At 35.2% G+C, this 13,751-nt stretch overlaps 1 protein-coding gene across 1 annotated transcript in view; it reads right to left on the bottom strand.

Moving 5' to 3' along the window:
• Positions 1-1,948: 1,948 nt before the first annotated feature.
• Positions 1,949-13,751, bottom strand: part of STT3B (STT3 oligosaccharyltransferase complex catalytic subunit B) — a 100,691-nt gene continuing 88,888 nt past the window's right edge. The window contains exons 12-16 of the mRNA XM_045903928.3: positions 13,335-13,506; positions 12,293-12,466; positions 9,333-9,446; positions 6,861-7,073; positions 1,949-3,579 (exon numbers count right to left, since the gene is read on the bottom strand). Of these exons, the coding sequence (XP_045759884.1) occupies positions 3,499-3,579; positions 6,861-7,073; positions 9,333-9,446; positions 12,293-12,466; positions 13,335-13,506 (754 nt within the window). The 3' untranslated portion in view covers positions 1,949-3,498. The remainder of the gene's footprint in view (positions 3,580-6,860; positions 7,074-9,332; positions 9,447-12,292; positions 12,467-13,334; positions 13,507-13,751) is intronic.

Genomic DNA, 13,751 nt, shown 5'->3' with positions numbered 1-13,751 from the left:
CAAAAAATACTTTGATTCCATTTATGCTGTTTAAAATGTAGGTGCAATTAAACAGTTATGTTTAGAGAGAAATACTTAAGTATTAGAATCAGAAATCCGTAATTACTATGAAAGCTAGGGGAGTGGTTACCTTTGGGGGGGGGGGGGACTAGGACAGGCCAGTGACTGGGTTATAGCATGAGGAAACTTCTGGAGTACTGGCACAATTCTGTTCTCTTGACCTGAGTTGTGGTTACAAAGTTGCTCATTTTGTGGTAATTAACTAAGGTATAGTTTTTGTGATTCTGTGTTACATTTCACAGTAACAGAAGTTTATTTCAAGAGAATTAAACATCTGACATTTGTTTAGGGATGGTCTGTCTCAATTTCCTACCATCTCAATTGTAATTGCTGTTGAGCTCTCCATCTATCCACTATTCCACCTAAGTACCCTAATTGAGGATTATGGGCAGCAAGGTAGATGTCTGACAAAACCCCCATCAAGCAGCAGCAGTTCCAGCAAGATGAAGAGAATTCTGGAGACTGGTTGCATGACAGTGTACTCAAAAGTACTGAATTGTACATTTAAGAATGTACAGTTGTGAGATGGTAAATTGTTATATATTTTTTGCCACAAATAAAATTAAAAAAAAAAAAAAAGGGAAGAACGTGCAGTAGCTCCAAATCTCATCTTATGGCCCTTTAGTTATGAAAACAGTAATACGCTAGAAGATGCTTTTATACTATCTACCCCTCTGGCCTCTTGGTCATGGCTTAGAGACTCAAATGAAGTAAATCTCTACAAATGCAAACTCAAGTAGGTAATAATGTAAGTTTGAAAACTGAATTTTATCTTTGGATTTGCTGTCTCACTTATACTCCAAAGCACTCAACTTTTTCAATTCTAAAACGTGGGACAAAAACAAAAGCTGTTTTATAGCCTAAATTCAAAGCTATGATCTTTAATACCTCCCTCTGTGATGTATGGGGTTAGTGATCACACATGAATTTAGAGATTTAAAGAATATTCTGAGCCAATTATTGTATATTGCAATGTATTTAAACTACTATAATTTCACTTTTGTGCTACAGTAAAACCACACATGGGGTTACAGTATGGTGTTTTACTGAACCACTGAACCAAAATGGTGTTCCCTAAAACTGAGAAAGGTGGAAGATAATTTCTTTTAATCAGAAAATTCTACAATGAAGACTTGACTGGTTATATACTTTATGGAGCAGGGCTTTTGTTAAAGACCTATCCTCATTTAAAGGAGATAAAGTTCCTACTTGGCTAGGTATCTTCCCCCTCTCCCTTTCACTCATTCATAAAAAGTCAAAATACGATTTTAATTCTTGAGTAGAAAGAAGGGAAAATAAAATAGTAGGTCGAGGTTGAAGTAATTTAGCACTTCTTTTCTATAACAGTCCTCCCATTATCTGAGGGGGACATGTTCTAAGACCTCCAGTGGATGCCTAAGCATGTGGACAGTACCCAACCCTATACATTCATTCTGTATTTTCCTACACATAATACCTATAATAAAGTTTAATTTATAAATTAGGCACAATGATTAACAAAACAGAATGACAAAAATCTACTGTAATAAAAGTTAGTGTGAATGTGGTCTCTTTCTTAAAAGATCTTATTGTATTGTACTCACCCTTCTCGTGATGATGTGAGATAAAATATCTACGTGATGAGATGATGTGGGGTGAATGATGTAGGCATTGTGATGTGAGTTAGGCTACTACTGACCTTCTAAGATGCATCATAAGGAGGATCATTTGCTTCTGGATCACGTTGACTGCGGGAAACTGAAACTGAGGAATGCCAAACCACAAACAAGGGGGGAGGACTACTGTACACATATTCTCTAAAATCTTTGTAAAAGTGAACAAGGAAGGAATTATGCGTTCAGTACTCTGAAACTCCTTTCAAAAATGAAATTTTTATGAAAGACAACACTTAACACAAAATTTGAATTAACTTTATTTCCCCTACAGTCAACAACTTCTCTGCATTGAATTTTAAAGCAATAAAGTAAAATAAAATCCCCCAAATGACAAGGTATCAGAAATCCAGATTTAGTTACACTTTATTTGTGAAAATGTTCAGCCATTTTATTGGTCTGTAAAAGAACCATCATCTGGGTCAAAAATGACTTCTATAAATCAAAGAATATTCTACACTTTGGAAAAGAAAATCAGCAGTAACATTCTCACTGAATATTGTAAATTACACTTTTCTTCATAAAAGGTACATACTATTCTGCACTTTTCCACCAAAAAACAGTGGTAAGTTACGCTTGTTTATATAAAAAAAAGTTATATTCTGTGGCAGGAAAAACCCTTTCTCTTTCACTTTTACTAAACAACTGGAGAAAATTTTCAAGTCTATATAAAGTTGCCTATAAGCTGGAAAATGAACATGTTCAATCTCCATTTATATTTTAGTGCATTTTTTGACAATTGTCACATTTTTAATAAAAGTAAGAAAATGCATATAGCATTAAAGAGTGTTTCATCAAATGCTTCAGGGATTAAAAAAATAAATGGAGCAGAGGATAAAATCATTGTGATGGAGGAAACTATTATAAAATGAAAGAAATCCAGGCAAAGTTTACAAATCCTTTGTCATTTTGAAGAGTCACAGAAAATGAACTTTGGATACCTGTCCACTTTAAGGGTTTTTTCCTTAATCTTTTGCATGTAAACATAGTGCTAATCTCAGTGATACCAAACCCCATCCTGGTAAGCAACATTCTGTGCAGTTGCCATGCCTTCCAAAGGATATAAATTTAGCCCTTGAATGAACAATGCATGAGATCTGCTCTGTTAAGTACCTGGTGAAAACAACTGCTAACAGCAGCAATGTGTCAACATAAAAGACTATTTGCATCAATCAGTTACTCAGAGGTCCATCTTTGAAACAGCAGCTTCTTTGACAGAGCAAACAGTAAGCAACAGAAAATGTACATTTGATGAAACAATCTTTGCACTGGAGAAACATGAAAATAAATATAGTTCAAGGAAGTATAATTATTTTTCTAATATCTCTTTTTCAGACCTGTACTAGTTTACTGGTTCAAGAAACTCACATCACATTTTGTCATTTGTATTTTACATATTGCTATTTGGGTAATTCAAATAAAATGTAGGTCTTGTAAAAAATAAAAACATTGACAAGTATGCATGTGCCAGGGACCAAATTAGAGGGTTCTTTGGTGCAATTAGTCCAAATTCTCAGATTTGAAGGATAATATGTACCAATAAAAAAAATCTGCTGTTAGACATTTACAGCAGTGCTCTGTCTTGCTTCACACTACAAATAGAAAATAGCTGTTCTCAATAAGCCAATTTTATTTTTTAAGTCAGACATTGCCAGAAAATTTTGTACATTAATCTGGACCAGTGATGGTTCTGTACCCTCTGTTGTGAAACATGACATGAGCTAAAGGCAAAGACCGGTTCACACAAGGACAACTGCGCTTCAAGTTAGGAACCAGAACAGTGTATTTAAACAGTCTTCTTAGATATTTTCTTGCCCTTCTTAACAACTAGCTTATTTTTAATGTAGCCACGCTTCCTTTTTGTAGTCTAAAAAAGAAAACAGAACAGATGATATTAGTGTAGGTTTCCCACAGATTAAAAAATATATACACACATGGTTTATAGCATTGTGATGAAGACTGCCTTAATAAAACCCTTAGTTTGTCCTATGACTGGATTGCTTGAACAGTCAATGAGCACCAATAATAGTTCTATGCGAAGTATGCTGAGAGATCCAAGGTAAACTGGACTAGGTCCCTAGCTTTAAGATGAAAGCACTACCACAGCATGCCTCAAATGCATATCATATATTCCTTACCATCAGGTAAATGAACTCTTCCTCCCCTCTTAACCACTAAATGCTTAGCTGTAATTACTACTCATATTTCCAAGCATGATAGAATATGACACTAGACTAAGGAATCAGGAAATGTTAATATGGCTCCTGGTTTGGCCTCCAAGAATTAGCTGTGTATGTGTATCAGAAATACAAATTAACTTAGGAACTTTCATTATGTGTATGATGAGGATGATTATAACCATCTACAAAAATGAAAGAGATAAAATTACTTGGCATATTCTCCCAATTTAGGTAGAAACATAAGAACTTAAAAACCAAACACCAAGAAAAAAAAGCTGTAACACTGAGTTTCATAGATCTTTAAAAAATAACATTTTTCTAAACACTTCAGGATCCCACTAAAATACGTTCAACAGATGTTTTCTGGTGTAAGAAACAAATCACTACAAATGTTGTTAGAACCTATTGCAAAAATATTTGCTACGCTAGACTCTTAGAAGACAAATCAGACAGACCACGTGTCTACCACTCTGACAGCCACAGATACTGAGAAGAGCAAATACTTTTTGCAAACAAATAATTTAAAGCACTTAGAAGAGGATGAAGACTTAAATACTTAAAAACTCTTGCAGGTGGTTTCAGAAATTCAGGGTAAATGCTAGATCATGTAATTTATGATGTCAGTTTAAAACAATTTATAACTTTTTTCTAACAGGCACAAGAATAAAAGGCAAAATGCAGTCCTTCCTAAGGTTATAAAAATTAGCTTCTGCTAACTTGTCCATAATTTATGTTACTTTATTATTAATTTATAAAGGCAAAAAAGTAAAAAAACTTCAGAGGGCACAATTTAAAAAGATTCAAACCAGGTCAAAGTGTTAGTTTCCTTATCATCATCACCTAAAGGTTTCTAACATGAAACCTTTTCTATAAGACCTTGTAAAATGCCCCCGGTCTATGTAAGTATGTAACTAGACCTCAGTGACCCATGCCAAAAAGTCTTTTTATCCAGCCCTGGACTACATAACAATTCCTAGTGCCTCAGCCTTGTCAGCTTTGTAGTAGCAGGAATAAGTCCTCAAATGACTATACAGCCCCAAAAATAAAAACTGGGGTGGGGAGAGGAAAGCAAATATTCCTCTAGTGCTAGTATAAAACAGAATATAAAGACATGGAAACCTGAAATTCAAAATCCATGTTGTTGGCTACTAGAATGTATGTTTTGGGCATACAAGGCACACTAATTTTTATTTATCCATTCATTTACTGATTTTAGAGAAATGATGGGAAGACAAAAGAGCTCAGAGTAAGAAAATTCACTATCAGAGGACTGTAAAAAAAAAAAAAATTCACTATCATCAGTTAGACAGCAAGTTCAGTGGCTTTGTTTCTCAGACAGGGTAGACTTTAACTGGGCTTAGATGTCTCAGGAGTAAGTGCCTTGAGACTAGCAGCATTTGTTTTGACTTCCGCACTGATGGGACTCACCAGTTTCTCCGCCCACATGGCTATGAAAAACCAGATCATTTGATCTGTCATTTGATGTAAATACTGTTCAGTGAATTTGATATGACTAACACATGCATGTCAGCTCCATGTAACATATTTAAATATATCAGTCTAGATATGGCACTTTATATCTGACAGAAAGTATTAGTTTAAAAAGTTTCTATTTATATATCATACAATTCATATTTAGCCCTTTTATAATACACACTGAAATAATCTGTACTTTGAATATATTTTAAGTATATTTTAAGTAATGCAAAGGGAAAGACAACTGCATTAATGATTAAAAAAAAAACTCATCCAAGTAATGTAAACCTAAGCATTTTTCAAGACTTAAGACTGAAATGGGTCTAATAATTAGTATTATAAGAGTAGTACCTTAAAATACAACCTTAATATTTTACTTGACTGCTCATTATTTCCCATCTCCCATAGAGAGCAACCTACATAAATACTCATTTTTACTAGCCTATTACAGCAAAGATTAGATCTATTTGGCTTAAGTGAGCAATAATGACCTTCAATAAAATACTTCATATCTTATTAAATATTTATTACAAAAGGACTAGAATAGTCTCATCATTATAATTCCCGTCTACAACCTTTGTCATGATAATTACATTTAAAAATAATTATCTTAAGATAAATGATTTTTTTAAATTCAAGACTCTACTAATTCAGGCTTGGTCTTTACTCAGTGAGTAATATAGTAGCAACATAATAAGAATGGAACATGAAGGGCGCCTGGGTGGCTCAGTTGGTTAAGCAACTGCCTTCGGCTCAGGTCGTGATCCTGGAGTCCCGGGATCGAGTCCCACATCGGGCTCCCTGCTCAGCGGGGGGGTCTGCTTCTCCCTCTGACCCTCTTCCCTCTCGAGCTCTCTGTCTCTCATTCTCTCTCTCTCAAATAAATAAATAAAATCTTAAAAAAAAAAAAAAAGAATGGAACATGAAAATGCAATATAAATTTGCTTTGACCAAAAGATGAGAAACCAATCACATTTTTACTTTCACAAAAGTTCGGAAAGTGATGGCCACAGATATATCTTACTTTCAAGTAAGTCTTACTAATGGGAATGACCAAAACTAAAGCCAGAATGCCTCTGGAAAATCTCAGCTTGGTTCACTGATAATCACAATGCTATCCAGAAAAGGCTGCTGCTTGGATATCTCAAGTGCTCAGTTTGAAAGGAATGGCCTTAATAGGCTAGTTTGATACTTTGTATATAAGCTATAGTCTACACAGATGTGGCAAATGAAATTTTTTTTTTGTATAAAACTGTATCTTCTTTATTTTGTATACTTTAATCTCAGAACAAAATAAACAAAAAAACCCCCACAATACACATCCAAACCCCGTCAAATATCGGAAGGGACAGGGCTTGAGGGCCTTCTTTCTTGCCTCAAAGACAGGAGAGACAAATGAAAATTTATTAGTAATTTTTAGTAACTGTTTTTCAGACAAACCAACCAACTTTTGAGTTACCCTTTTATAGACATGACTTCCCTTGGCACCTACCTTCTTTGACAAGTACTTCTGTTTTGGGAAAATGTTAGTGACTCGAGGTTTATGGTCTAGTGTCTCCCTGTTATCAGGTGCTTTCACTTTATATATCCTCACAAGCCAGTGTTCTGATGTAAAGGCTTCCTCCAAATGTTTGAATTTAATGTCCTTGTTTCCAATCTCAGCATTACGTGTTCGGTCAAAACCTGGGGGTGTACGAAAATCCAGCTGCAAAAGTGGCATTAGTATGAGATGTTAACTGTATTGGAAAACATTCAGTATTAGAAGATAGTAAATGTTATAATCAGAGCGAAACTCTCCCTTTAAACTAGGAAAACAAAATCAGAGCAATATATCGTAACATTTCTCATATGTTGCTAACTAGATAAGAAGAAATGAGGAAGAGAGAAATTAAATAGAGCAGAATTAGAATTTCACTGAACCCTTAGAGTACATGAGCAGCCTACGGGCATAAAAAACCGAAAACAGCCAACCAAAGGAAATCCATCAAAGCCCTTTTTATAGGTAACAGAGAAACACACCAGAAGGGACTTCTTTTCTGTTTCAGGGCCTTGCTCTATCTACTCTCTCAGCCTGAAAGTTCTTCATTCAGCTCTTTTGCTAGGCTGGCTCCTTTTTATCTTTTAGTCTCAGCCCAAACACCATCTATTCAGGGAAATAGTTTCTGGAAATTGGTGGTTGAGAAGTCTCCCCCATTGTTTCCTCATCTTTTACTCTACAGCATTCACTGCTAAAGTTTTTTTATTTATTTTTAAAATTACCTGTATCCTCCACCAGGATGTAAGCTGCATGATGACTTTATCTTATTCAGAGTGTGGCTTTATCTCCCCAGTGTTATTTGTTAAATAAATGCACAAGTAAGCAGCGATACTACATCCAGAAAGTGGAAACTATAAAGGAAGTTAGAAAAGCCAAACCACGGGAGGATTTATGAGGAACGAAAAAAGGAAAAAATGGGGGAAGGGGAGAAGATTTTAAGAAATTCTCAGAATAAGTTTATGTTCACAAAGAGCGTAAGCAAATTCAACTTTAAAACAAAAACAAATGCTCATAAGGGCGGAACTTGTTCTTGCATATCTATACGAAAGAAAAGTTGTACTCATGTCTTAAACATTTATTATTTTGAATAGGGAAGACATCAGAATGAACGCATGCTAGAAGCATGACTTGAAACTGTTGATAAATTTAAAGGACACACACACGAAAAAGTCTTTTGATGCCATCATTATGACCAGAAAAACTAATCTTTGACCCATTTTCTGAGAGAGCTAATTATCATGGTTTAAGTGCTTCTTTCTTACATGAGTTTAGAGACCACACAGTTGCCTTCAAAGAAAACCGAAACACAAACAAAACCCTAAATCTTGCAGTAAAATTATTGTCTATTTTTTTAAAGCCACCTGCAGAGTATAGTCAATGGTACTGTAATAGCATTGTATGGTGACAGATGGTAGCTACACTTGTGAACACAATGTCTAAACTTGTCCAATTACTACACTGTATACCTGAAACTAGTGTAGTATTATGTTGCCAACTGTACTTTAAAAAAAAAAGAAAGAAACAGAAACAGAAAAAAAGCCACCTATGGAGTAATTCCGAATGAATAGTAATTACCTTGACCCCTGCGTAAAGTTCAACAAGCAATTTTTCCTCTCCCTTCTAGTATCAACCAGAAAGCAATATGAAATCAGGCAGTTTTCACTGAAATCTTAGTATGAAGGTCTAACTTGGCATTATAGTCATACAATCTAAGAGAGCTATAAAGAACCCCAGAAATCAACTCATCAGTCCAGCACCTATTGTATAAAGACAAGGAAAAAAATGAGTCCAGGGAGGATGTGACTTGTCCAAGGGTTACATAACCTGACAGAGCCAGATCTAAAACCCAGGTATTATGGCAGGAAGTCCACTGTTTTCTTTTTGTCACAATGCCTCTTTGCACATGCACTCATTTTGGGGACCCTTAAGCTTTTGTACACACATCATTCTAATATTCTAGGAAACTCTTACCCAGATAGTCCCAGCTAGCTGTGATAACAGAACAGTGATAGAATATCTGAAGTGACTATATAACTTGACTCTTTAATTTCAGGCTTTTCCCCACAAAACAGCAAAGTAGCCTACTTACGATCATGTGGTTTCCTACCTAGAAGACCTCTCCCCTACAGAAAAATGTCTTCCAAAAGCATGAGATCAAAAGGTAAGATGGCAAGCGAAGGCTGAATTTGAGCCTAGTGTTAATTAATATTTTGGGAAGAAGTCTTTGTTCTAAAAAAATTTCCCCCCTAACTTTTTACATAGTAGTTTCAGAAATCTGAATTTAAGGGGGTGTGTGGAATCTTTGGATAGCATATTTTTCTTTACAGCAAAACTAAAACATTCATTATCCTGTTTTCTGGAGGCAAACAAGACTACTTTAAAAATATTCCTTTGAATAAAGATTATAGGAAAACTGATATAACCAACCTGCATTTCTCCAAATCTGTAGTATGACATTTTATACATAAGGCAATTCAACAACGTGGGGGATCCTGCTTTGTCCACACGAAATTCTCCTTGTGGGGTGAAATAGTCACTTTCCTACAAAAAAAGAAATCAAGTTTCTGTGTCAGTTCAATTTAACACATTCAAAGCCACCAGTTTCCCCCTCTCATTTCCCCATAAGAAGTAGCTCTTGAGGTATCTTCAAAAAGCCATTATTCAGTTATCTCAAAAAAATACGGTATTAGAAGATTAATTCATAAATTTAACATGACCCCTAAAAGAAACCTGCAAAAACTATCATGGGTGTTTTTTTTAAACTGAGTCTAGAAATCATTTACAAAAAATAAACAAGAGTATCTAAGAAAACAAAAGAAAAGAACAAGTCTTTGTTGGATGAGGGAGGGCAGATTTTAAACCATGTTATAAAATCTCAATTATTTAAAAAGAATGGTGCCAATGCCATGGTTTAATACCAGGTAGGCTAAATCTCTCCAACTGCTCCATCCTCAACCCCATTACACATTTTCAGAGTTTTCCTAAAAATTATTTATTTTTCTTTATGAACTCTAATCAGTTCTTTGGTTGGGGAGGAGAAATGTCTAAAAAACTGTGGTATTTTTTATTGGGATTACATAAAATTTATAAATTAACCTCTAAATTGCCAATTGGCAATTTAGATAGAAATTTCTCATCTAGGAATTTATCCTACAGAGATATTTACATATGGACAAAATAATGAGTATAGGAAGTTATTTATTACACCACTGTTTATAAGGCTAAAAACCTGGAAATAACCTAAGTATCCATCAAGAGGGAAAGGTTAAATAAATCATGGTGCACACACATTACCGAACAACCACTTGGAGAGGCAATCTGACAGAGAAGGGGACCTCAGGATGGCTCCTTGAATGGTGGTGGGTGAGGATAATACCATTCCTTTAGGTGCAGATGTGCAATAAAGGAATAAAGAAGGCTCTCCACATATTCTAATATGGGAAGATCTCCAAGATATATTGCAAAGTGAAGAAAGCAAAAACAAAGTGTATACTTCGCTACTAGTTACCTGCTTGAATAAGAATCATAAGAAAATAAAACATGGGACTTTTTTTTTCTTTTCTTGGAGGAGGGGATAAATTTTTATTGTATATCTCTTTATATTTTATTTATTTTTAAAGATTTTATGGGGTGCCTGGGTGGTTCAGGTCATGGTCCTGGGGTCCCAGGATTGAGCCCTGCATTGTCAGGCTCCTTGCTCAGCAGGGAGCCTGCTTTTTCCCTCTTCCTCTACTCCTCCTGCCACTCGTGCTCTCTCCCTCAAATAAATAAAATCTTAAAAAAAAATAACATTTTATTTATTTATTTAAGATAGAGAGAGAGAGAGAGAGAGAGAGAGAGCACGAGTTGGGGGTAGGGGGAGAGGGAGAAGCAGACTCCCCAACTCCCTACTGTGCAGACCCGGATGAGGGGCTTGATCCCAGGACTTTGAGACAGGGACACTTAATTGACTGACCCACCCAGGCGCCCCTATATTTTATTTTTTGAACCATGTGAATGTATTATCTATTCTCAAAGTTCAAAAATACCCAGTTTGAAAGCATGGTAACTGGATCTATCATATGTCACAATTTTAACACTGCTAAAGCAAATAAATGAAAATCACATACTGGAAAAATTAAGATTAATACAATGAAGTAGTGTTTTAAAATAATAGTTAAGGGAAAACATCACACCATTTACATTTGAACAGAAAGTTGGGAGCTTTACTTCATCCCTGTCACATGACACACATACATACATTTTCCCAAAAGTTTCTTTTATTCTGGGTCAGTGGTAATCTTACTCTCATCTTTTGTCCCTTCATCATGTAACCACAATGCTGGGTGCCCATCCTCTATGAGCTCACAATTGAGAGGGAGAGATACCTTAGAATCTATTAATAAAACAGGCTACATGTGATTTGATGATAAACACACAGATGCACCAGAGAAGGGCTTCTGGAGAATGGAAAATCTGTGGTAGGGAAAGTATTCCAAGAAAGAGGAGAGTATATAAACAGAGGTATCACATAAGTCAAAGAAAGAAACCACAAGGCAAATTTCACAGGCTAGAGTAGATTGACGGATGGAAAAAAGTTGATAGAGGGACAAGAGGCCAGCAAAGGAAAGGAAAGTCGTATTAAGGGGTTTACATTCCAAGTGAAGGAGTTTGGATTTTATACCATTGTTTCATTACAGAGATTATTTCATACCAACCCCTAGGCTGAGCTTCATCTACATCCCTACAAATTTTCATAACAGCACCACAAATTAATTATTCCTGGCCTCCCCATTAGTGACAATCTTATGCTACCTTAGTCACCATTATAACACCAGAACCCAAGAATGTGACCTAGTGCTTCAAACATGTAATGCTGCCTGGCCAAAAATAAGCTGCCCATATCACCAAGCTGACAATGGCAGGGTTTTAGTCCTAACTCCTATCTCTCTGATTTCAAGACCATTAATCTACTGAGGCTTTTAAGTTGGACAATGATATGATCAATGTCATGTTAGATAGGGACAGGAAACAAGATTAAGGCAAAGAGAGCAATCTCAAGGTTACTGTCCCATTTCAGGTTTATAATCATTAGGGTTCGTATCACAGTGGAAGCAATGTAAATGGAAAGAAAGGGCAGAACTGAGAGGCTATAAAGGAGTAAAAAGCAAGAGTCTTGAGAGGGGACAGTTTCATAGGGAAGAACAGTCGTATCAATGAATTTCAAAAGTTTTAAACCTGGAAAAATGCTCAATGCTTTACTATTTCAAAAAACAGTAAAGTCAGGGTAAGGGACTAATTTAGGGGATAAGATGATAAAAACAAATACAATACAATCAGCAAGATAAGAAAATTACTTGGACACTGACAGCTGTCTCTCACACATGTAGAATGATCTAGTTTCTTACCCGAATGTCTTTTGGATGTTCCCCTTCAGCTATCCTAACCATCCAGAGAAACTTGTTGATGTCATCACCAGAATAGCCAATAACTCCTCCAAAAATAACCAAAACATAATCTACATCCAGACTCCTCATGATTTTATAGGCTGCTGATTCATTTGAAGACATAGCTTTTCCCACCTATAGAATAAAAAATGACAATGTGTGTACTTAGTCCCACAGTACACTAAAAATAAAAATGAATGTACATTGGACAGAATGCACCTCAAGAGTTTATTTACATGGAATTCTTTCTAAAGAGATGATCTGCTATAAATTCAACAAATTTACCAAGATCTATAAGCACCTCACTTACTATAACCAATTATAGCAGGAATGTCAACATCTGAATACATGTTCTAATATTGTGCTTAATAATTAAGCTTCATGAAATTAATATTTTAATATAAAAAAATACAATTTCTCATAACCTCAAGGCCAGGGATGACCAGCAATCTAGCTGACGCAAATGTTTTCTTCTTCTCTGTCTACCAGATGATTAGCTACAATGCTAATACAAATAGAACTCATTTGTTTAACATCCATTATCTATTTAAAATCTTTAAAGAACGTGACTACCTTAATTTATGCAAATTACTTATTTAATAGAGTGAACGTAATTTACATGCCCATAAAAATGCAGTACATTTGGCTTTATATACTTGCAAATAATTTTAATTTTAAAAATGGAAAATAAAAGTTAAATAATACTTAAAAGTTTCAGATTTTACCTAATTCTTCAGTGAGCTAAGTTTATCATGTGATATACCAGAAATCAGCCTACAATTCTGAATATTTAAATAAGTAGACACCATTCTTAAAAACAAAGTATATTAGCATACCTTGAATTCACTTTATTGAATAAATGTGTGAAATATTATTTTGAGAATTCAGCAAGCAAAGAATACTTTTACCCACATTTTCCCTACTCAAACACAAAATGAAGCCTGACTGCTAAGTAGTAAATAAAGATTTGTAATTTTTAATCTTTTGTTTATCAAATGCTTACCAGTGCTATGTGGCTGTTATTCCAGGTGTTATTATCCACCAAAGTAGTTCTGTTAGCCATTCCAGCTATCTGATAGCCATAATCCCACCAAGACATCACTCGGGCATGTTCATCTGTATTTTGCCTTAGCCAAAAGTAAGCTTCTCTAAAATCATCTAAGATATTCCTGGTGCTGAAAAGAATCACAATATTCTTTTAAATAAGATCTTAAATGTGAAGAGGGTCACTTAAAATCTTGAGGGGCTAAGCCATTAGGTAATTTCACATTTTAAAAGCCTCAACAACAGGGGGGAAAAATCCATGAAGACCTAGACTAGTGCTTTTTAAACTGTAATATGCACACAAATCACCTGGCCATCTTGAAAAAAAGCGATTCTGGTTTAGTAGTTCTGGGGTGGAAGTGTCCGTAGGGAGGTA

This window comes from Mirounga angustirostris, unplaced genomic scaffold, assembly GCF_029215605.1.
Source record: "Mirounga angustirostris isolate CCGP_5_RB_7025 unplaced genomic scaffold, mMirAng1.0.hap1 SCAF_1, whole genome shotgun sequence".
Classification (NCBI taxonomy): Eukaryota; Metazoa; Chordata; class Mammalia; order Carnivora; family Phocidae; genus Mirounga; species Mirounga angustirostris.
This window is presented reverse-complemented; position numbering and strand designations above follow the sequence as displayed.